This window comes from Ascidiella aspersa, chromosome 4 (genome assembly GCF_963924565.1).
Source record: "Ascidiella aspersa chromosome 4, kaAscAspe10.2, whole genome shotgun sequence".
Taxonomy (NCBI): Eukaryota; Metazoa; Chordata; class Ascidiacea; order Phlebobranchia; family Ascidiidae; genus Ascidiella; species Ascidiella aspersa.
Window position 1 is genome coordinate 6,897,874 of NC_139450.1, and position 22,692 is coordinate 6,920,565.

Below are 22,692 nucleotides of genomic sequence, written 5' to 3' on the forward strand. Positions count from 1 at the left end.
CGGACCCTCTGAAACTGCTGTACGGACCCCAGTTTGGGAACCGCTTGTCTCAAACATTAATACTGACAGAAAAACTACTCCAGTCCAGAGTAAAAGGGCTTTTTCGAAATTTGGTGCACATAACACTGTCAGTGATTCGCTGAGTATACTTCGGTCTAAAATTAAATCAACATTAAGATTTTAAAAAGATTCTTTGATTTAACACTGCTAAGGGTGGCTCCAGTTCATTTTTTTTCTTTATTTTAGCTTTCTACGCAAGGAGACGCAAGCCAAGTGATCGGACCGCCAACCTCGGCTCAACTGCGTAACGTCGACGTCGTGAACTCGCTCTACGCACTGCACCAAGCCATTAACAAGGTATGGCTGGGCCTAGATGTTTTGAAATGACTAAAAAAATGCTTTTTGAAAAACACTATTTTTTTTAATTAGTTTTAAACTCTTTTAGGTGGGTCACGTTAGAACAGCCTACCAATTCCAGGGCCTAAAAAAGAGTTTTTAGAATTTTAAACATTTTTAGCTTTTAAAGCTTTATTGGCAATTCTCTTATTGCAAATATTGCGAAGCAAGTAAAAAGACCAGATGAGTTGGCGCATAAATCAGATTATTCAGGGGTGCCTTCTCAAGATCGTTTTGACGAAATGAGCCGACATCAAATCGCTTTATTGAGCAGTCGTCCATATTCTGAGTATTCACTCTAATATAAAACAACTCCTATTTATATTTAGGCACAATTTTTTTTGTTCTGTTTCAAATGACTATCTTTGATTAAGACAGGAAGGTCTAAAGAATGTTTTCTCCCATTTAAAGTCATTGTTGTCATTTGAGTGTCATGGCGCGGAGATATCTTCATATTTACACATTCAGTTTGCCAACATTTACTTATTAAAAAACAAAAACAAAAGTTGTTAAAAAATCACGCAACTTTCACAGACGTAATACGAATATCAAAGCCCATACAGAAGTAGATATCATTTTGAATGTTATGAAAACACAGACTTTATGTACGTTTTTGAAGCTTGTCGAAGATCAGCACGCCTTGCCGCTGGAGGCGCTAGAAATGATTCGTTCCTCCACCAAGCATCTGCTCATCTTGATGACGTCATCAGTCGAGCCGCTCGTGACGTCAGTAGCTGATTCGGTGGAGGCGATTATACTGACGATGCACAACGAAGACTTTTCGCAGTACGAAAGGGTTTTCTATACTTGACTAAAAATTGTGTTTGACTACTAAAACCTAAATAGTTATAACCAGGGTTTTTCAACTTGGGCTCGTGAAGAAGCTTATGGGGCCTGCTTTTAAATTTGTTGACTGGTAAATAATATTGGCTCGAGCACAACCTTTTTTAGGTTTTAATAAAATGTAAACATTTTTAAGCGCGTCCGCGGTATAGGCACTGATTGAAATGTTAGAACAATTCTTGTACACCGTGATTTTTTAATTGTGGTCAAAGCGCCCGTAAGTGAAAAAGTTAGGAATCAGCAAGTTAGAAGAAAAAATAAAAAACAAGTAAAAAGTTCAGCTGTATACTAGTACAAAAACTCGATTCAGACCCTCTATATTTATCGATAGAGTACTACCTATCGATAAGGGAATCTAATAATACCAAAAGCCTGAATATGGCGGAGGTCATAAGTTCGAACCCACCACACACTTTAGTCACTCCACTGCTGGTTCATAGTCACTTCACTGCTGGGACCCAGATCCATCACACACTATAGTCAGAAAATCACTGCTGGTTCCAATAAGCCTTTCCCGTTTTCCGAACGCTCAAGACTTGTGTTTTAAACAATCAGGTCGAACGAGTCGCGTGAAGAGACGACCCTCTGTTCTCTCTACATCAAGGAGCTGCGAGATTTCGTCAGCCGAGTGGTCCGCGACCATTTCGCCCACTTCCACTGCAAAGACTTTGTCATGGAAAGGTGCGTAGTGTAGGGATGTCCTATGTTCGGCATGTCATTCCGATATCGGATATTTTGAACAAAAAGCATCACGATCCAATCCAAAACCAAACCTACGGTATCTAAACGCTCCAAGGTATATTTTTCGAGATTATTAGGCTCAAACTTGTTTTAAATAGTAAAGATGTTCAGTTATCTTCAGATCTACTATTTTAGGTAAATTTACCTTTTAAAGTAGAGGTTAACGTAGAACTCGCCAAATCGTGACTAATAATTCTGTAATAGTTTGATATAGGATCGGCACAGATACCATCCTAGTAGCGAGTTCCGATACCACACCTGACGTCCGCTATCGGCTCCGATCCGATATTATCGAACATCCATAGTTGGCCGTTTGTCACATGCAGATTTTAAGTTATCTGCAATGCCTAAAACTTGTTGTTATTTTTGTTCACTTTTTGAACAAAGATGAATGTGTTTTTATTGTGAAGGAGTAAATACCGTTTTTGTTTGTTTTGTTTTTGCACGAAATTGGTAAATTTTTTTAAAGAAAAAGTAATTTTTGAAAACATACATAATAAGTTTAAAAAGATATCCTTGTTTTAACATAAATGCCGCTTAAGGCATTTCCATTTGTTTGACAGTTTAGGAAACTTTAGGATATTTTGTCTGTGAACCATAATACAAAAGGCCTTGCAATATTCTGTAGTAATGGATCATTGATTCCTATAGCTGAATAGCGTAATATTTGCAGAAGTTTAGTTTGCTTGTTGCGGAGTATCTTCAAAATATGGACAATTTAAAGCTAACTTTTTTTATATAATGCACCTTATAAAAATGTCAATCTAGATAAAACATGGAAAGCATAACGGCCGCAATTTATCGTTTTAATTCTTTGACTGACAGCTTCAATGTGAAGCGGCAGCTTTTTTCCCTTCATGTAAGCCAACATGACGTGCTACTTTTCATCCCATGCATTAGGAAACATAAATATTTGACAGGAATTGCGCGAATAATGTCATTACAATGTCAAACATACCGCGACAACACGTGGAACCCGCTCCACGCGTCATTAACATGACGAAATTAAACATGAAATGGTTTCGAGATAGAAGTTGTTGCTCCTTTCATATGTTATATATGTACAAGTCAGGATATGGCACACATTATAAATTTCTTAGCTTGTGGGTAAATTTAACGGCCTTGTGGTGAGGCAACGACGTTTATCAGGACGCCAGTGTTTTTTATTCCAAACTACGCGTATATAGGTACACCAGCGAAGATTTGGGGACTCAATGCTCTTCGCTGAATTTTATGCAAGTTTAATGTGGACAAAACACATAGAAGGCAATAGCATTAGGAATTTCGGGTTTAATGGATATTGGCCATGTCTTCCTATTTATTTTCCCAATTTTCCAGTAATGAAGCAGTATTGTTAATAACCAATCTTAATTGTTTTTTCTATTTTGAACGTTTCGAATAACTCTTTATTAATTTTCAACATAGTAATTAGGCAGTGATTTTAAGTGTACAGTTATACACCTATTCCAGTATGGGCTTTGATGTTTTTACTAGGTCTTATTACAACCTGCTCCAAATTTAATTCCGTATGAATCCTTAATTTGCGTTAAATCAGCAAATTTACATACCTCTGAGGTCATAATCTTGGGTCCGGTCTTCTGGGGCAGGGCGGGGGTGTGGTGGGGCGGGTACATTCCGGGCTGGGGGGCGGTGGTTTGGTACACGTGGCACCCTTGATATTATGTAAGCATTTAAGTTCATTTAAGTCGTCAACTCAAAATTAATCTTAAGTCGTCAACGTTTATGATTTCTATGTGATAAAACTATGTGAACCACTGCAAACGGCAACCCAACCAAAATAAACGGTCACGCAATTTTGGGTCGCGACCATGGGTCAAATTCTAAAAACACTGGCTTAACCTTGAAAGTGATTCCCAAAACTACTATAGCCTGTCTTGGTCTAAAATGTCCCGTCCTGATAAGACACATTGTTTTATCTTTTAATTTTTGTTTTTTTCCATAAATATGTCATACAACAAAGCGTCGTGTGACACACTGACCAACATCCACCCTAAAGTTTACTGCGTCAATAAGAACTGGTAAATTTGGCAATAACAACAAGTGCCTAGTTTTTGTCTTTGTAGCAAAATCCCTAAAACGATGTGTATGTTCAACAAATAACAAAAATATTGGTCTGCCTGTTAGGCTTATTGAACATATGGTAAGAATTCCATTTAAAACTAATCAAAACAGTAACATAAACAACGGAATATTCGTCTTTCCATCGGAAGCATTTGCAGTAAACACTGCTGTGTTAAAGACTTGTTTGTTTAAATTGCTGGATATTATATAATACGTACCGTTGTAAATAATTTAGGGGCGATGTATCACTTCTCATGTTTAGTCCATCCGGCCCTTATTAAAAAGAACTAGCGAAATTTATAAATAGTTCGCCAACCCGTCCATTTATTATTGATGATTCGCTACTGATGTTTGTGGCCAAACAGATTTCGATGCTTAAATCTACCGAAATTTAGACAAAACATGCTAAATGGGCTGCAGTGAAATTCGAGCAAATCTGACACGAAAGGCGTATATATAATACATACTTTTTGATCACTTTTTCAAAAGATAATGTGAGTCCACTGAATTAGTCTGTATTTCGAAGATTGAGACAACAGGGTTGATCACACTCTTGTGCTTCAGGTATATGGAGTAGAAAAAGTGGTGTAGACTGTAACTCAAAGCTGCGCTTCACTGCTTAATTTCCACTTGCGCTTTCCGAAAAACTGGTACGAAAAGCATGACTAAAAAAAGATGGAAATAGAAAGAAGTGTTTTACTCGCAATTTGTGTTGGCCAAAAATAAGTATAGAATTCCTAGAAATTAAATGTTTAGATATGACGTAGGTGTTATGTAATTGATCTTTCAAGTTGATTGATTGATTGCGACCTTCCCCTCCAAACAAAGACTACATTCTTCAGGGGCTCACAACGTGTGCAAATTTCTCTAAAATTTAAGTATTACTAGTTCTCTATTAAAATTATACAAGTTGGCGATATGAAATCTTCGTATATTTTTCTAATCACCTTTTGTTTTTTCGCCATTGCAGTCTGCTGCCGCTCGCCCAACGATCTGTCGATCTGTTTGTCCGCCACGCCAGCCTCGTACGCCCCCTAGGGGACGGGGGCAGGGCCAAGCTGGCCGCCGACTTTGCGCAGGTGAGTGTCGCGTTTGAGCGTATGTCAGTGTTGTAAACCAGTCATTTTAAAATGACTAGAGTCCTATCCAAGTCATTTGCAAAAGAACTTTAGTCTCATTCAAGTCATTCGCTAAATGACTTCCGTCCCAGTCGAGTCATTTGCAAAAGAACTTAAGTCTAAGTAGTTATTTTCAACAAAATAGCAATTCAGGTCCCAGTTGAACTTCTAAATATGGTAAATACGTTCTATTCCGACAATATTTCGCAATGCAACCACAGTCCCAGTCAAGTTATTTCGAAATGACTTCTGTCCCACTCAAGTCTTTTTGAAATGAATTCCCAGTCAGGTCATTTGCAAAATAACTTAAGTCCAAGTCAAGTTATTTAAACAAAATAGAAAGTGAAGTCCCAGTTGAACTTTAAAATGACTTTTGTCCCACTCAAGTCTTTTTAAATTAACTGTAAGTCCAGCAAAGTTATTTGCGAAATGACTTCAGTCCCAGTCAAGTTATTTGCTAAATGACTTCAGTCCCAGTCAAGTCATTTGCTAAATGACTTCAGTCCCAGTCAAGTTATTTGCTAAATGACTTCAGTCCCAGTCAAGTCATTTGCTAAATGACTTCAGTCCCAGTCAAGTCATTTGCTAAATGACTTAAGTCCCAGTCAAGTCATTTGCTAAAGCACATTCAAGCCAAGTCATTTCAAAACAGTGACCTAAATGCAATAAATGCAACTTCAAGTTATTGACTTAAGTAAGTACAGCACTGGTGTATGTGCATGAACGCTTTATTTATTTATTTCCGGTATATATTTCGTGAAAAAAAATTAAAGCATTGGTTGATGATTATTTCCTTCTGGGGGCCACTTAAGAAACACGAAATGTCTTGGGCCGGGTCAAAAATATACACATATAATAAATTGTGTTTTTTTTCTTTTAAAGAAAGTTGTTGAAGCATTGTTTTGACAAATTGGTGAGAGTAGGAAAAAAATTGTTGCCTATTAATGCGGTTACGTAAAGAGTGAAAGGAGTAGATGAACGAAGCTACAAAATGCCATCCTGTCGCTTTTCGTAATTTCGCATTGGTTTCTCTGAGTAGGACAAATAATTTGGTAAAAAACGCCCCAACAAATATTACAAGCAAACGTATGAGGCAAAAAGAACACCTGTATCTATCGTTTGATAACCAGGGACACGAATATTTTGAAACTGGCTGTAAATCGACTGATTAGAAAAATAAGCAAACGCATACTTAATACTTATATAAGAAAAAATAGCCTGGTGCTTGTTGAAAAAAATCCGTAACTTAAACTGGCCTGGTTTTGGTTAAGACAACATACCTCAGTAGTCCGTATTTAGCAAACGTCGTTTTAGCCTAGTATCCGGGCGAAATTTTCGCGAAGAGCCAAGTCCGTCGCCCCCGTTTTTCCTTTAAGAAACGTGAACGCCTCTTAATAATTCATGCGCTCATCAGATCCCAAACCTTTCCTACCCTTACTTTCCTGTTATTACGTCACGGCGATGACAAGCCGAAGCATTACCGCCCGTCGTTGCCCAAAACGTCTTCTTTTCCGTCAATCGCTCGCTTTGCCCAAAAAAGTTCACCCTAAGGGCGAAAGTGGTGCCCGTGTCATAGGCGTAGCCAGGGGTGGCTCAGGGGTTATGCCCCCCTCAAAAACTTATAAATATTTTACTTTTAATAATTTGTTTTTGTAGGATTTATGAACAGTACCACAACAGTCCATCAAGGGCATGCCACACTCTTAATTGTCGTGCACTGTTACGTCACAAACGATGTAGTTAATATTACGCTTGCTATACATTAATGTAGTTTTACTACTTTTATACAGTTTCTGCTTGTTGAATGGTTTTTGAGTATTGCGTTAACACTCAGTCAGTTGCTGTTCGAAACGGTTTGCTAGCATTGTTATTTGTGTTCGTTACGCCAGTTAATACAATGACAAAAGCTAAACAAAAAAGTTCAAACTTTTTGCCCCACCCCCAAAAAAAATTTTCGGTGGCTACGCCACTGGCCCAGGTCGAGACAGATTGGTAATTGCGTGTGTGGCTTTTATCATACAGCCGTTTCAAACCTGTTATAATTATGCTCGTATCCTTCCGATGCAGTTAACGATGGTGTCCCAGTGTAAGTGGCATCGCTTTTGCGGTGACAGTCGGACGTCCCATCGTAGACAGTTTTCGGGGGGCGAACACCATTTTCGGGGAGCTAATTGGCGCGTTTGACAAATGCGCTGCTCTTTCGCTAATTGTGATTATCGCTATCGCAACGGCAATTTCCAGGTGTTTGTTTTTTGTTGCGCACGCGTTTTTGTTTTTCATATGAATGTCTTCCACGTTCTAGCTATGGGGCTTACCACAAATAAAAAGAAGTATAACTTAGTTTAGTTTTGCAATTTACCTTATTCAAATGAACCGGGCTGCCAAAAAAACGCAGTGTTCTAAGCATGTTAACTTACAGTATCTTTGCAGTTTTATAAGGTTATTTTTAAATCAAGCTTCTTAATGTTTATAGAATTTAAGGAAGTCCATGCTATTGCAAACCAATTTCAAACTATTAAAATTAGTAAAATCTTTGGTTCCCAGCCATATTTGGAATCGTAACAGATAAGTTAAACAATATATACACCATGCCAATTGTTTATACAAATTTATAGGAAAATTCTACTTAGGGTTTGTCACTTTCATATAAATTGAAATGTTTCCGACTTTGGTTGTGGAAAAGTTAAACAATATAAATACAAAAATCAATTACACTTTACTTTAACACAGGGTTGGCAACCTTTCCCAGGGCGTGGGCCAAATCCGTTGTCCAAATGTCTTCAAACCATGTTAGCTTATTTATCAAAATGACTTTAAGCCAAGTCAAGTCTTTTTTCCGAATGATTTCAATGTAAATCAAGTCATCTGTCGAAATGTCTTCAATCTAAGTACAGCCATTTGTCAAAAAACTTTAACCCAACTCCGGTCATCTTTCCGAATGACGTCAGTCTAAACTCTGCTTGTGTTTTTCGACTGATTTTGGTCCAGTTCCAGTCATTAGTCTTAATGTCTCCATTTCTGCAGCTTAGTTGTGCGAATCATTTCAATCCGATGAAAAAAAATTGTCAAATACTTTATTTCAAGTCAAGTCATTCACCTATATGACGTTTTAAATACCTATAGTCACCATACATCTCCATTTCAAGTCCGGTCCTTTTTCCAATTGATGTCCTGTAGTCCAGTCGCTCTTTCGTTTCAGTTTTTTTTATTTTTTATTTTTACTAACTAAAAGAAAGTAAGAGTAAAGTAAAAGGGAAAGGGGTAGTGGCTTTTTTTTTCCCATTGGGCAAAAAGGAGTCCGGGAATGCCTGAAATGTCATTAATGGTTCAGGCCAAGTCCAGGACAACCATTCCCAAAGTGAGATGGTGCCGCCACTTGGAGGTAGGGCCTGAGTTATAACTGCGTATCGGCAGAAGGTCAACATTTTCACTTTTTTGTTTTTGGTGTAGGTAATAGGTAATAATAGTAGTGTCAGGAAGGTCATAATTTTAGTATTTTACTGGCCAAAAAAAAACGGTGTTACCCAGGAAAAAAATGCCAGGATACAAACCCCACAGTGATTTTTTTTTCGTTTCAGATGGAGTTGGCAGTTTCGCCGCTTTGTCGCAGAGTAAGCGACCTCGGCCCTTCGTACAGGCTGCTGCGAGCCTACAGACCCCTGCTCTTTCAAAATGATGACGCAATCGCCGACTCATCGTCACTCGGTGACGTCATCCCGTACAGCGTCGCGCTGCATTTTCTCTTCTCGAGGGCGCCACCTGACGTAAAGTCGCCGTTTCAAGTAAGGATTTTTTTTATTGTTTTATATTTAATACAAGTCCGGTGTTACGGTGGCTGAAATGTACGTGATACACAAATTTATGTTGCAAAGAATATTTACTCTGACAAGGCCTTCGCTAATCGACAAACTAATAAACCATTTAGCCATTTTTGCACTAAAACAGGGGTCACCGAACCGAACTAGGGCCTGCGGGTCAAAGTAGTTTTTTCGGCCCGTAGCGTATTTCTGAAAGCAGCGTATTTATAATGTTTCCTTAGAATAACAATATAATTAATTGAATATGGCCAATACAAAATTTTACATCTGGCCCGCGATCGCCATGCCTTACAGTTGTCCGCCTTTATACAAAAAAAAATTGGTGGCCCCTGCACGAAAATCATTTTCGTCCCGGGCGCCTTTACGCTGACCAACAGCAACTCTTTTTTTTTAATTTTTATAAAAAGGGTCGTTGTTCTATGATTTATCAAAGCAAAGTTAACGCAAGGGTCACTCGAACTGCGTAGCTGTGGCCGTTATGCGCATACCTTATAAAACTCCAATCTTAAAATACATATGATCGTAATGCTTGTATTTAAAATTAGTCGAAATGGTTACATTAGATTGGTAAAAAAGCTTACATTAGAATGATTAGAGAGTTCAAAATCGTCGAGATGCCAACATCACATTTCAAAATCTGCGAAATTCTTAATTAAGAAAATGCGGGGCTCAATTTAAAAGAAATACACAATCGCAGGACTAATACCTGTCAAATGCTTGAGGAACGAATATTTAAAAAAGCACGAAGCAATATGATCAAAAGACTTTACTGCCTAGCACGAAATATTCCAACTGAAATGCTACGTAAGTATATACACAACGACTAAAAAGCACGCTTTCCGTTGGTGGTCAGGTGATGGACTGGTCAATAAGCCGCTACAGTCGTTGGCTGGACGAACATCGCGCAGAAAAGGAGCGACTGAACATGATTCGCGGCGCCATCGAGAAGTACGTCAACTCAGTGCGTTCCAGACAGGGAACGTCGTTCGCTCCGGTTTACCCAATTATGCTGCGGCTCCTTCAGAGTGGAATGGAGACGGCCTGAGGCATTGTTGTTTTTTATCCATATCAAAGATATATGCTGCTGATTTGCCCGTTACAGAAGCGTCAAACTCAGCTGTGCTTATGGTGTTGTTGTTTGTAGCGATGTCCAATATTTTCTGACATGCGGTATTTCTATACCGATAGCCGACATTTTAAAACTTAAAGTACCGTAATCTAAAGCAAAACCAATTGATGTCATAACAAACATAATAGATGCAATTAAAACGTTAATTATGTTTTTTGGGGGGTATTTAGGCTTAACTTTGCTTAGGCGTTAAAAAATTAGTTATTCCGTGTTGTTATTCTCCTAAATTTGTGATAAATTCACTCTTTAAGGTAGAAAAAAGCGTTAGACAGCAGTTCATTGCTAACATTGCTATATCAATAAAATTATTGTCAATTCAGAACTGAAACACCCTAGTATCGGGCATTTGATTTACAGTGCTTACATCAGGACTGGGGGAACTAGCACATATATGGTCGACCACTTCTCATAAACATATTTGCAAATGTCGCTTTTGTCGTTATATTCTGATATTCCCACTAACGCATGTCGTGTATGTGTCGATTGGTAACGAATATTATATGGTAATCGAAGATGTTGCGTTATTGTTGTATTTCTTCTGCAAAGTCTTATAGTTGACAAATACGTTATTAATCTTGGCTGGCAGACTCGTATTTGTCTTATTCAGAATTTATAAACGAGTAACTCTGTAGCCAAATTGTATTTACTTGACGAGCTAGTAAGCTTTTGACCTGATGAATCATGGTCGTTGTGAGGGGTGACAGTCTTGATGTTCTTTGATTAGCGCGGAATTCTTTAAACTGACCAAACGACGCAAGGCGGCCAGAAGAAAAAAAACAGCGTAAGATATCTGATTTCTGTTTAATGCAGCGACCAGGTTTTAGCCCGGTAAAAAAAGTCTCTTTAATCTCACTTGCAAGCAAAAAAGCGTAAATAGCCGAGTTATGTAAGCCAAACAAAACCAAACTTTTGTGTTTTATGCATTTTAGGTCATAAGCAGAAAAACTGTAGGCGACGTTACGTAAACACTTTATAGGTTGCTTTGAGACTTAGTCCAACCCAAATCAACAATAATGTCCAACCATTGCTTCGTGCCTAACTTAAACTTCTAAAATTTTAAATTGTCTACATTGTCAGTCAGCTAAGAACCGTATTCTGAAGGGTTGTTGGCTTTGTTTGTTTGTACAAAGTGGTATTTATTGTTTTGTGGGTATAGCTCCTTTTTAAGCCCATTCAACTGTTTTATGATTTTTAATCAAATTAGGAAGTTTATTTTTAGTTTAATCGCCAAATATATTATAGAAAATCTAAAAAGAATTATATATATTTTTTTAATTGTTGCTAGATTGTTGAAACTTACCAAAACTATTCCATTCAAACTTCTTTCATCTGAGTTTATCAACTATCTTCTGTATTTCAAGAAGAACTGATTCGCTCTGTTTGACAAAAATACATTTGATTGAAGTTTGCGAATGAATAAAATGAAACTTAGGCTGAACGAATGCGAGCATAATTTCATTGTAGCTTAACTCACTACACTTTGTTACACTTACGCAAATATTAAATATAATCGAGTCTAAATACAGTCAAGAAAAAGGCAGAAGGTTTTTTCAATAATGGACAATGTATTCTGATACCCTATACATTAACGATTAGACAAAAAGTATTGCAAACCGAGCGCAAATGACACTTTTGTGTTCTTAAACAAGTAAGATAATTTAAACTGAGACGCTAGATTTACAGTTAATTAACTTAAAAATTGGTTTACAGGTAAGAACTTTAGTTACAATCAGTTGTTAACCCACCATACTGATGTTAAATATAATTTGACCTGGTAAAGCACGGTTTCACGAAAGCTTGTCAAGATTTTAATACAATTTGTCGTAATAGTGCCACCTGCGTGATTACCTTATTTAAAAGTAGATAAGTACGGCCATTTGCAAATATTATTTCGGTATAGTCATAGTCGGCCAAAAATAATGTTGGGGCGAAAGTCCTTTCCCCCTCAACTGAAAGCTGATGTCAGCACTACATTTTTATGAGGCTTAAGGCCCGTTTACACTACAGCTGCACTGAGCGCAGCTGAGCTGCACTGGGCGTGGAATTGTTTTCACTACAGCTGCAGTGAGCTGCGCTGGGCGTAAAAATCGCGACAAAACGTAATGTTTTTCTATAGCTGCACTGGGCTTGAGTTTAGCAAAGCGTGGAAATCGCTCCAAAGCGTATTTTTTTTCCAGCTGCACGGGGCTTGAGTTAAGCAAAGCGTAACTTTAAGCTAGCTGCAGCTGCTGCACGGGGCTTGAGTTTAGCAAACCGTGAAACGCTCGCCACAATAGAATTTAAATGCAAATTACGCCCAGCGCAGCTCAGTGCAGCTGTAGTGTAAACGGGCCTTTGGTGTATGTGTCATTTGACAAGCAGCTGCGATCAAAGTTAATAAAACTAACAAGGGCAGACGGCTCACTTGTCTATATTTTTTGTTAAAAGGTAAAAACCTAATACACATACGCCGCTATTAAAAATCAGAGTTTTAGCAACCTAAAGTAAATAGTCTCGCGACTCAAATAAAAGTGTTTTTTTTATTGTAATATATTGCTTATAATGCTCAAATTTTGCGGGCAGCGCAGCTTAAAATTTCGAAAATAATTTGCGATGCAGCGCAGCTAGCGAACAACCTGTTCAAGTGCGGTGCGGGCAGCGAACATAAATTTTATATTTGTACCGTCTCTAATATATAGGACCTACGACAGTATTCGAAAGCGGGTAAAGTTAAACGATCTGGTAATATCGTCAGGCCTTACAGAACTTGGGTGACCTCCGGACTAGATAATTGTTTACCGGTACTTGTATAGGTTTCGCCTTGCTATTTCATGCTTAACAAAACAAACGATCAATGATTTTTCTATTTTAGCATGTAAATAATTTTGATTGACAACAGAAGAGTTCATAAATCCCAAACATTTTATGTTTTGACCTTTGTCAACAGTATTGCTTTCACATAATTTCAAGAGTGTTCATGCTTGAGCAGACTTGGGCAACTTCATAATTCTAGTTTACTAATTAAATGAATTAGTTTAAAATGCGCTTAATTCTAATTCTAATCTAGTTGTTGAATTACTTGTATAATCTAGTTCAGAGGTTCTTAACCGGTGGGCCATAAGAACATTTGAGGTGGACCACAGAGCAATTTAAAAAAGCTAGACTTAGTTTCATTTCTGTCACTATATTAAATTTTACAGGAATATTGGCTTGGGGTGGAATTAAAACAGAATGTAAATTTATTGTTCAGTCGCAAGTATCTCACTCATGCACGGTTAAATAAATAATCTGTTTTGAAATACGTAATAAGAATATCAAAGCCCATACAGAAGAAGGTATGATACCTACTTCTGTATGGGCTTTGATATTCTTGTTACGTCTTACTACAACATCCAACCATTATGCTCCAATGTTTTGATATATGGGCCACGAAAGAAAAAAGGTTGAGAAACTGCTCTAGTTCTAATGTAATAGGATTTTACCTAAAATGTTACTGTGTTCAATGGAATTTTAGTCACTCAGTCGAAACAAAAAACTTAAACTAATACCAATTTTGTTGGAACAACTGGAAGGTGATGTGACAACCTGAAGAGCATAGATCATATGCCAAAACACATAAAATTAGCACACAAAAAACTAACATTCACATTCTTATAAAAATAATTTGCGATTAAATAAAATTGATTGTACATAACTAAAATTGTAATTTTAATTCAAATTCTAATTTAAATTTTGGTTTCGAAGAATTCGGTAATTCTAGTTCTAATCTAATTTAAGAAAACAGAAATTATATAATTCTAATCTAATTTCAAAAAGCTAAAATAAATCTAATTGTCCAAGTGTGAGCTCGAGGCTGTTGTAGACGTCACATTACCTAAGGCCTTTGTAATAATTAAATTAGCGCGCTGCGCGGATTGATTTTTCTTTTTGTCGGTTGCACAATGAAAAAAGAAAAACCTGTCAGTGCTGGAATGCTGTCAAGGTGAAGGCCATTCTTGCCTAACAACTGTGTTCTAAAGTAAGTTTGTTCATTTTTGCTTACGTTTCCTGCTATGGCATTTTGTGTTTTTTTTATTATTTCAATGACAATTTAAATAAATAATACCAGCCCTTCAAATTCAACTAAACATTGTTTAAACGCAAGCCGAGTTTTTATAGTCTTGTTTCCCAAAGTAAAGGTAACATGAGCTTACCTGTATGTCTTAACAAGTGGAAATTGACTTTACGCAACTCCGTAAAGCAACTATTTAAGGATTAATTTAATGCAGTTTTTGTAATTCTAAATCTAAAGTAATCTTAATATATAGTGAGAAGACGATTATAGCAGTATGTAGGTTTTTTTCTGAATATTCTAAGTGAGGGAAAAGTTGTTACAAAACAGTGATGTATGCATAAATGTTGGAGGTTAGATGTTTGATTTGTCTGTTTTAAAACGCCTAAAGAAGACAATTAAACAGGAGCTATGCTTGAATTTATTTAAACAGTAATGGTGACGTCATACACACTACTGGTTTAATGGCGCAAATGGCATAAAAACAATTGTTATAGTCTTTTGGTTACTAAGTTGCTACTTAATTCTACTGCTATTTTGTTTTGTTTATACTGTTTTTTTTTTATTTTCGTTGCTTTGCATATGGCTTTTTGCACGCAAATATTAACTCCAATCAGCAAAAACACTATTTTTAACGGGAGCTAACTTTTAGTTTTGTCACTTGTCCCCCCAATTTTACAATTCGACATTTATGACAACGGAATTTCCCTAAAGTTCCCAGTCAACTTTTGTTTTGCGCGTGTGCGCTTGCAGAAACTGTTTTCCTTTTTTATTTCTTAGCAAACCAGAGCAGGTAATATTTAAAGAGGCGGCATTGCGCAGTCGCATATTCGAACGGATGCACCATTTTTTTGCGTAAGAATAGGTTAGGTTTACAAAGAACTATGCACACTAGTATTTACTGTAATTAGATTTAGTAGATAATATTTCTTTATAGAATGCAGCAATTGTAAAGAATGGTTTTCACAAGAAATGTGTTCAAGCAATCCCCCAATCTATGCTTATTTGTACTTGTTTTCATTTCATCGTGGGATGAAAATTATTTTCTATGCATTCTAAACACTACTGAACATCCCAACAAAGGACGTTTAACTATCTTCGAAAAGTAACGCATTCGGATCGGACCACCTTTTACAGCACAAACGCTCGGTTGTGAACACCCTGCTACACCGAGCTTCAAAACTTTGCAGTAACCATAAGGACGAAGTCAACAAAATTAAACATGTTAAAAAGGCCATGAGAATAAACGGATATCGGTACCCCGACTGGTTGTTCAAACCCCCAAACAAATCTAACTATTTAACAGCTAAACCAGAACCTAAAGGTCTGGCCATTATTCCTTACATTCCAGGTCTGGGAGAAAAACTAAAACGTATTTTAAAAAGCCACGACACTTCTACAGCTTTCAAACCGGCTAGAAAAATTGGAAACATTTTACGTTCACCTAAAGATCCAGTTAAACCAGAAAAAAACGTCAAGGGGCTGTTTATGAGATTCCCTGTGGAGGTTGTTCAGCAACATACATAGGGGGAAACTAAACTTTCCTTTCATACCAGGAAACTTGAACATATGCGTGATGTCCGCCACGAAAGGGCATCCCGGTCAGCTCTGACAGAGCATGCGGTTGAACTTCTACACGAAATTGATTGGGATAATTGTAAAATTCTAGACTGGGAACCGCACTATTACAAAAGACTTTCATTGAATCATTCCGGATTGACAAATGCCCTAACACCATGAACAAAAAGGATTCGTGGTATGCGGCAATCTACTCGTCGTTGTAGCTACAACGCAATAGCTGATAAACGCCCGTTGTCCGACGGCGCAGTCCTGCACCGGATGACCCGGCGCGTCACAGCTTATCGCATACTTCAGCGACGTCTAGAATTATTAATTTTGATCTACAGATTTTTCAATTTTTTACTTCAGTATATAAGATGGCTAACGCACTCTCGTTTCAATTATATTAACCCTGATGAGGTCAGCTGGAATCTGCTGCCGAAACGTCGGTTAGTACTTGTTAAAAATAATAAAAAATCTAACTTTTCAATTAATTATTTTGCATATCTTCTAAATTTAATCCATTTTTTAAACTTGTAAACTGTTAACTTTATTTTTACTATTTTTCTTATCTTTAAGATCTAGAAGGATACAAGAGAGATGACTCGCCTCGCAAAGACCTTGTATCCAAAAGCGAAGGTTGTAACATGTCATTTTGTGCGTGTTTTACATTTTTGGTTTAAAACTAATCATTGTAATTTCTGAACCTGATCTTTTACACCAGGGTACTGCCCCAGTTGACTCCCCAGTGTTGCGTGGCGAAGCAAATGAACAGGGCATTGAAGGTCAGCGTTAAGGAAGAAGGGGCCGAGTTCCTCTGGTTGGACTTCCGTTTCGTCAATCCGAAGTGGTCCGAAAACCTTCACATTTCTCTGAGTGCTCTCCGTATTTAGTTTTATAAATTGAAAACAGATTTGACCCGAAAGCCCTGATGCGGACGCTCAGCGACTTCCCGTATCTTCCCATAACAAAGGTGAGAATATCTGCATGTATATTTATGGTGTTATACTAATTCAATGCTATTTTGAACGTTGTATTTTTGAAAACGACGATTATACTAAACTTACTTGTGATGCCTCATTCAGGTGTTTTACAAGGCGACCCAAGAGCTTGGTGTTGTGCACAGGAAACAAAATGATACTTTGCCTGTGGTGAGGGAAGCAAATAGTTACCTATCCATATTCGTAAAAATGTGATTAAATAAAAAATTAAAAAAAAACATCTGAATTTCTAAGGTATGCAAACAGAAGGAATTTCCAACTGTGGTCCTTTAGCAATAGCTTTCGCAGTGGCACTGTTATTCGACTTCAAACCGGAGCAGGTTATATTTAAAGAGGCGACATTGCACAGTGACATTTATCGATCTGATCCACCATTTTCATGCGTAGGATTAGGTTAGTTTTACAAAGAAAACCTTTAGTTATACACACCAGTATTTACTGCAATTGGATTCAGCAAATAATAGAGGACTTTTTTATAGAATGCAGCAAATTGTAAAGAATGGTTTCACAAGAAATGTGTTCAGACAATCCCTCAATGAGCAATTAAAAACAACGATGAAAAAAACAATATTAGGAAAATACGATGAACAAATATTTTACAACATTTTAAATAGTTGTTATAAACAGGAAACCAAATGATGCTTTGCCTGTGGTGAGTGAAACAAATATTTTACTTATCCGTATTCGTAAAAATCTGATATAAAAAGAATGCAGTAATTACACAGTATGTGGTAATTACACATTAATTTTAACTTTATACTATCTGAAACATATGTTTCTTAAAGAAAAAGAGCATGAACCATGAAGTCGGATACCGTGGCACCGAAACCAGCCGGGTTTAGACGGAGCATGCTATAAGTGCTGTTGCAACACTTTTTAATCATTTGTCAATACTCAATTATGTTGATGGGACAACGGAATTTATTTTTACAGGACCGTTGGAGCTATCGGGTGATGGTTCCTTCGACCAGCGGCCTATAAAAATAGAGGACATCAAGGCTGCGGCAAGTGCTGTGACAAATAACTTTAACTTGTCAATACTTGGTTGTGTTGATCTTGAACCGGAATTTAAAGAACTAAAACATACATTATGTATATTGATGCCATTATGTACATTGTACATTGATGCAACTGGTTGAAATTTATAATTATTCAATTTTCGCGGAAAACGCCCTACTACGCATATGAAATCTATGTGCGCCACCCGACTAAGGGAAAAAGCCTTGGCTGTTGCGACTTGACCAGCATCAACAACATCGTTTCAGTATCTAATTTTTAAAATTTTTTTGGACGGATGAACCTAAATTCACTGGGAAAACAGCTCTGCGCAACATCATTTGCGATGGAACTATTATTCGGTCTCTCTTATCAGTTTACATGAGGATTTGGAAGCTTATGTATATCGATGTTTTAGTGTAGTGTCAGGAAGGATAATTGACAGGACTTTAGCAGGCCCTTTCATGTGTGATGCAAAATGTGAAAATCCTCTTATATCACATTGAGATTTTATTTATGCTTAAAAATGGCATATATGGTATAAATAAGCTGGGTAACGTTAAAATGTCAAATTAAATAAACATAGCCCGATTGTAATTCACATTTAAACGCCGTTGTTGTGCTGTAAAATACCAAACCAGTTTTAACATGGATCAAACTGCTTATCGTGCATTACTGTCAGAAGACACATGGCTAAGCCGCAGTCATATTGATTCAGCAATGCATATTTTGGCAAAACAATTTCCCCGAATTTAAGGTTTACAAAACCTCCATGCGTATAAAACTCAATTTCCTTGAAAACATTCTCCAGTCGGAAAGTTTATTTAAATTTTAAATGTTCATTCTAACCATTGGGTGACGGCGTTCAACACTTTTTCCATCGAAGATTTATGTTATATTCGATACAAATATACAACGGGTTAATCGCACATTTATACCTAACTATACCGACGATCTATTCAAGTCGTCCAAACTTGTCTACTTGTAAAAAAATTAAAAACATCGAATTTGAGTTTCCCAAGGTATGCAAACAGAAGGGAGTTTGTGTTCCTTGTGCAACAGCTTATGAGTGTTTTTTTACATCACTCGGCATTGTGACTACTATTTGCGTATCTTCTGTATTCGCCTTTTGTTGTCGATTGTTACTGTCATCAACAAACGTTACTATTTCCCACCTTAATTCATTAGCTAAAATCATCATTAGATTGCAAAAAATCGCATTATCATTCGTAATGTTAAACAAAGTAAACGCAAAAAAACCTTGCGTTTGGTGAATTGTAGTGTGGTGGCTTATTTACCCGGGTTAAGACGTTTAACTTGCCAAAAACTGTGAAAAACCCTTTGTTATTTTGGAAAATGCTAACGCCACCTTGCTGGGGTAATTGAAAGTATATAAAATGTAACAGGTGTATAAAACGTATATCTCCACTGTTGCACATAAGTTGCCCAGACCAAAAAGTGAAACGAAGCTGCAGGGAGCGAGCGTCGGTATTTGTTATTTAACGTGTTCGTTTTGCGAGCGCATTCAGAAAGTGTGTTGAAAAACGTTGTGGCATATTTCCTTTCACATGCATCCTGCTCGTGAACTGTCCAGTCATCCCTCACGCATTCGTTTGTCCTTGACGTTAGTCGTAGGCCTATTCCAATTCTACTGCGAACCAGTCAACGATGTACACCTTTCTGGCGAGACGTGTTTTACTGCGCTGTAATCTATTTTATTAAAAGCGACCTATGCTGATTTCTTTGAATGCACAATAAATTTATACGCGACCTGACCCTATGCCTTTTGAAATGCAATGGTATAGTAGTGGAGTTCAGATAACACTGTGATCATGCCCCCTGTTTAAATATACAAAGCTAATCATAGTGTTTTTCATTTTGAAAAGAATCGAGATCTATATTCACAAGCAAGACGAAGTTTTTTGAAATCGAGATAAACACAACTAATATTGTTTTTTCAACTAATTTCATTGTGACAAAAATGTTTTTGCATAAAATCCCCCATTAAATTGACACAGTGGTGCATGTAACAACTACTTTCGCGCCCAGGCCTGCCCAACCAGGTACTTGACACACACGCTCTCTTACATGATTCTTTTCCACAATATTCTAAAATCTAAATTGATATACACATTATATTTTAAATATCAAAGAAAAGCTTGTATTTTTAAGGCGTGGATTAGGACGAAATCAAATGTAAAAAATGATTATTGATGAAAGTTAGTTATTTGTTGATTATTTGGAGAAACTTCAAAACTCGAATATTCAAGTGGACAGGTTTGTGCCAAATTTTGCCAAATAAAATAAAACATTTTGGTCTTTGTTTTTTACATAATTTAAAGTTGTATAGACACAGTGACATAGATGTGGAAGTAGAATAATTTCCATTCCAGAGCGCAGGAAAATTTTCACGAATGACATCATTGCTGCACAATTATGCAACTGGCATTTTAGTTTGAACATATTTAAGGAAGTAGCGGGTTGTTCCAGTGAAAAAAAATACATGGTTTGGCCAAAAAAAACGAAACGCCGCTCCGGTTTACTTTCACTACTGATATTACATTACTATAATTCAATTAAAAATGTGAAAAGATAAGGCACTTAAAGGGTAAAATAATTGAACTAAAGCGTAAACAAATACTGAACTTATTACAATTTTACCCAAATGAAATTAATTGTTTTATAAAGCACAAATTGTACTTTGGGATACAACATCAAATGTGAACTCGAAAACAATTTTCGGAAAACGTTCACTTTATGAGGACGAATTATTCAACAAGCTGTTAGACAGTATGACGATGTTGTAATTCGTTTCATAGTGCTTTAAATTGGCTAAAAAAAATCCTAAAATTTCTTCCGAAAGGCACACAAGTGAGTACACCGAAACCAAAAGTTCAGCCATCGATTGCAACACATAATAGACCAGGTATGGTATAGGCCTACCACTGACCCACGAGGTAAGCTACTACAGATTTGGGTGACCCATTGATTATACGAGCAATGAATATATCTTTCCTGAATACGTTTGCATGTTGGATGTGGCTGAAAACGATTTCATTGAAAATCACTTCTGTTATTTAAAGTCATAGAAAAATTTGACATAGCTTCGCTAATTTTATTAGGTTCATTATATTCGTGCCAACACTAATTTGAGCAAGTGAGGTTTCTAAAATTATTTACAACATTCTTCTCAAAGAGCTTGTCATTTTCCAACCAGGTATAAAAATACTTTTACAGAAACTAAAGCAAGCTTTCAACTACATATTATCTTGTAATTAAATTCATAAATCACTTTTTATTAGTCAAAGGATTAAGGACACATGTAATCGAACAGTTGTGCCTGGAATTTGGTATTTTACTCCGATACCAATATTCGATATTCTGGACAAAACCTACCGCGATCCGAGGTCTTTGCCATGATCAAAGAATTAAAAGTTGATTATTTTGATAAGTTTAACGGTGCCAACTTAATTTTAAGTACTATGGAAAAAATTAGCGTTTGCGTTAGTAAATCTGTTATTTTAGATTTTTACGTTGGGTCGCAAAACTTGGCTGTTATGCACAAACTATTTTTTTATCGGATCGGCAACGATGTCACCCAGTATCGAAAGAATGCCGATTCTACCATTTGAGATCGGACATCTGCTTCAATCAGATGTTATTACACATTTGAACATAATACTCAATTTGTTTGTTTTACATGATGCGTCAGTATCCCGATGAAGACGTTCTGTATAGCACGTCGAAACGTCGATCTATTACAAATACTGCTGGAAGAGCAACACTCAATTATATTATGCCTGGCAGCAATAGCTTATTTTATAATAGTCACTTGTTCACTAAAACCAAAAATTCTTCGAAGGTGATGGCGAATTTGCAAGGAGTGCATTTCGATCCCGACGATTGGCCCAATCCGGAGCAGTTCGATCCATATCGGCACATCGACGAGCAAGGTCAATTCGTCAGCTCCAATAGGATTATCCCCTTTTCGGTTCGCGCTTTTGTCTCGGCGAGAGTTTGGCGCGCGTTGAGATCTTCATATTTTTCGTCAAAGTTTTGCAGAAATTCCACGTGCACAGCGCATAGAGCAGCCTCCCCCCGATCGATAACCCGGTTACATCGGCGGCAATTTCCCCACGAGATTGTGTCGTCAAGTTGACGCTTCGCAATTGAATGTTATCGTTGAGAGTTTCCAGTTGATCTTGTGTACATTTTACAGATTTTTGGCGAAATGTACGCAAGGTGAATCGCATTAAAACAGGGAACCAGATTTAAATAAGTTCTACCCCAATGGAATTGTCCCAAAAAGTGTCACTTGAGAAAATATTCATTTTATTCTGCAAAAAAACGGGAAACGATGTATGTCGACTTTTTTGATAGTTAATCGCAAATTTTTTTCAATGGCGTCAATTAGACGTTTTTTTTTTGTGTGTTTTTTTTAATAAATTGATTTCGGTATACTTGCTTTTGTTACAACTGATTGACGGAACTTATAATTAGAAAACGAGAATTCTCTTGCTTTGAAATGTATAAAAATGATGATAGCTATTTACCTTGTGTGCGTGTTTCCCCTATTTTGTTTTGTTCTCGTGTACACTTGTAATTACTCGTAAAATGTAAAGTTGTAATCAAAGTAACCATAAACCAGCTGGTCTTTTGTCTTAAAACACAAACGTACTTAAACTAATATGCCATTTAAATAGTCAACCCACTGAAGAAGAGCAATAAAAAACATTGAAATGCCATGTTAAGAGTTAGTCAAGGTTCTTGTTCTTCATCTCTTCAAGACGTGACGTCACAAATCTATGTCAAAAAAAAAAAGTATGGTGGTAAAAAAGGGATCAACCGATTTTTTCGAGCTTCAAAAGTATGGTGATATCCTTTTGATCCCGGTTATACTTGAATAACTTGTAGTACACGACCGTTGTCCCACTTCTTCCACTGGTTTTACCACTCCTTAAGAACGAACCGTAGAATG

The 22,692-nt window shown here is 37.0% G+C and overlaps 1 protein-coding gene across 1 annotated transcript in view; it reads left to right on the forward strand.

The window, feature by feature from the left end:
- LOC146146906 (conserved oligomeric Golgi complex subunit 5-like) overlaps positions 1–10,043 on the forward strand; it is a 69,703-nt gene extending 59,660 nt beyond the window's left edge. Inside the window, exons 15-20 of the mRNA XM_083387865.1 lie at positions 247–357; positions 1,016–1,182; positions 1,795–1,920; positions 5,033–5,141; positions 8,759–8,962; positions 9,852–10,043. Coding sequence (XP_083243991.1) covers positions 247–357; positions 1,016–1,182; positions 1,795–1,920; positions 5,033–5,141; positions 8,759–8,962; positions 9,852–10,043 — 909 coding nt within the window. The remainder of the gene's footprint in view (positions 1–246; positions 358–1,015; positions 1,183–1,794; positions 1,921–5,032; positions 5,142–8,758; positions 8,963–9,851) is intronic.
- The last annotated feature ends 12,649 nt before the right edge of the window (positions 10,044–22,692 follow it).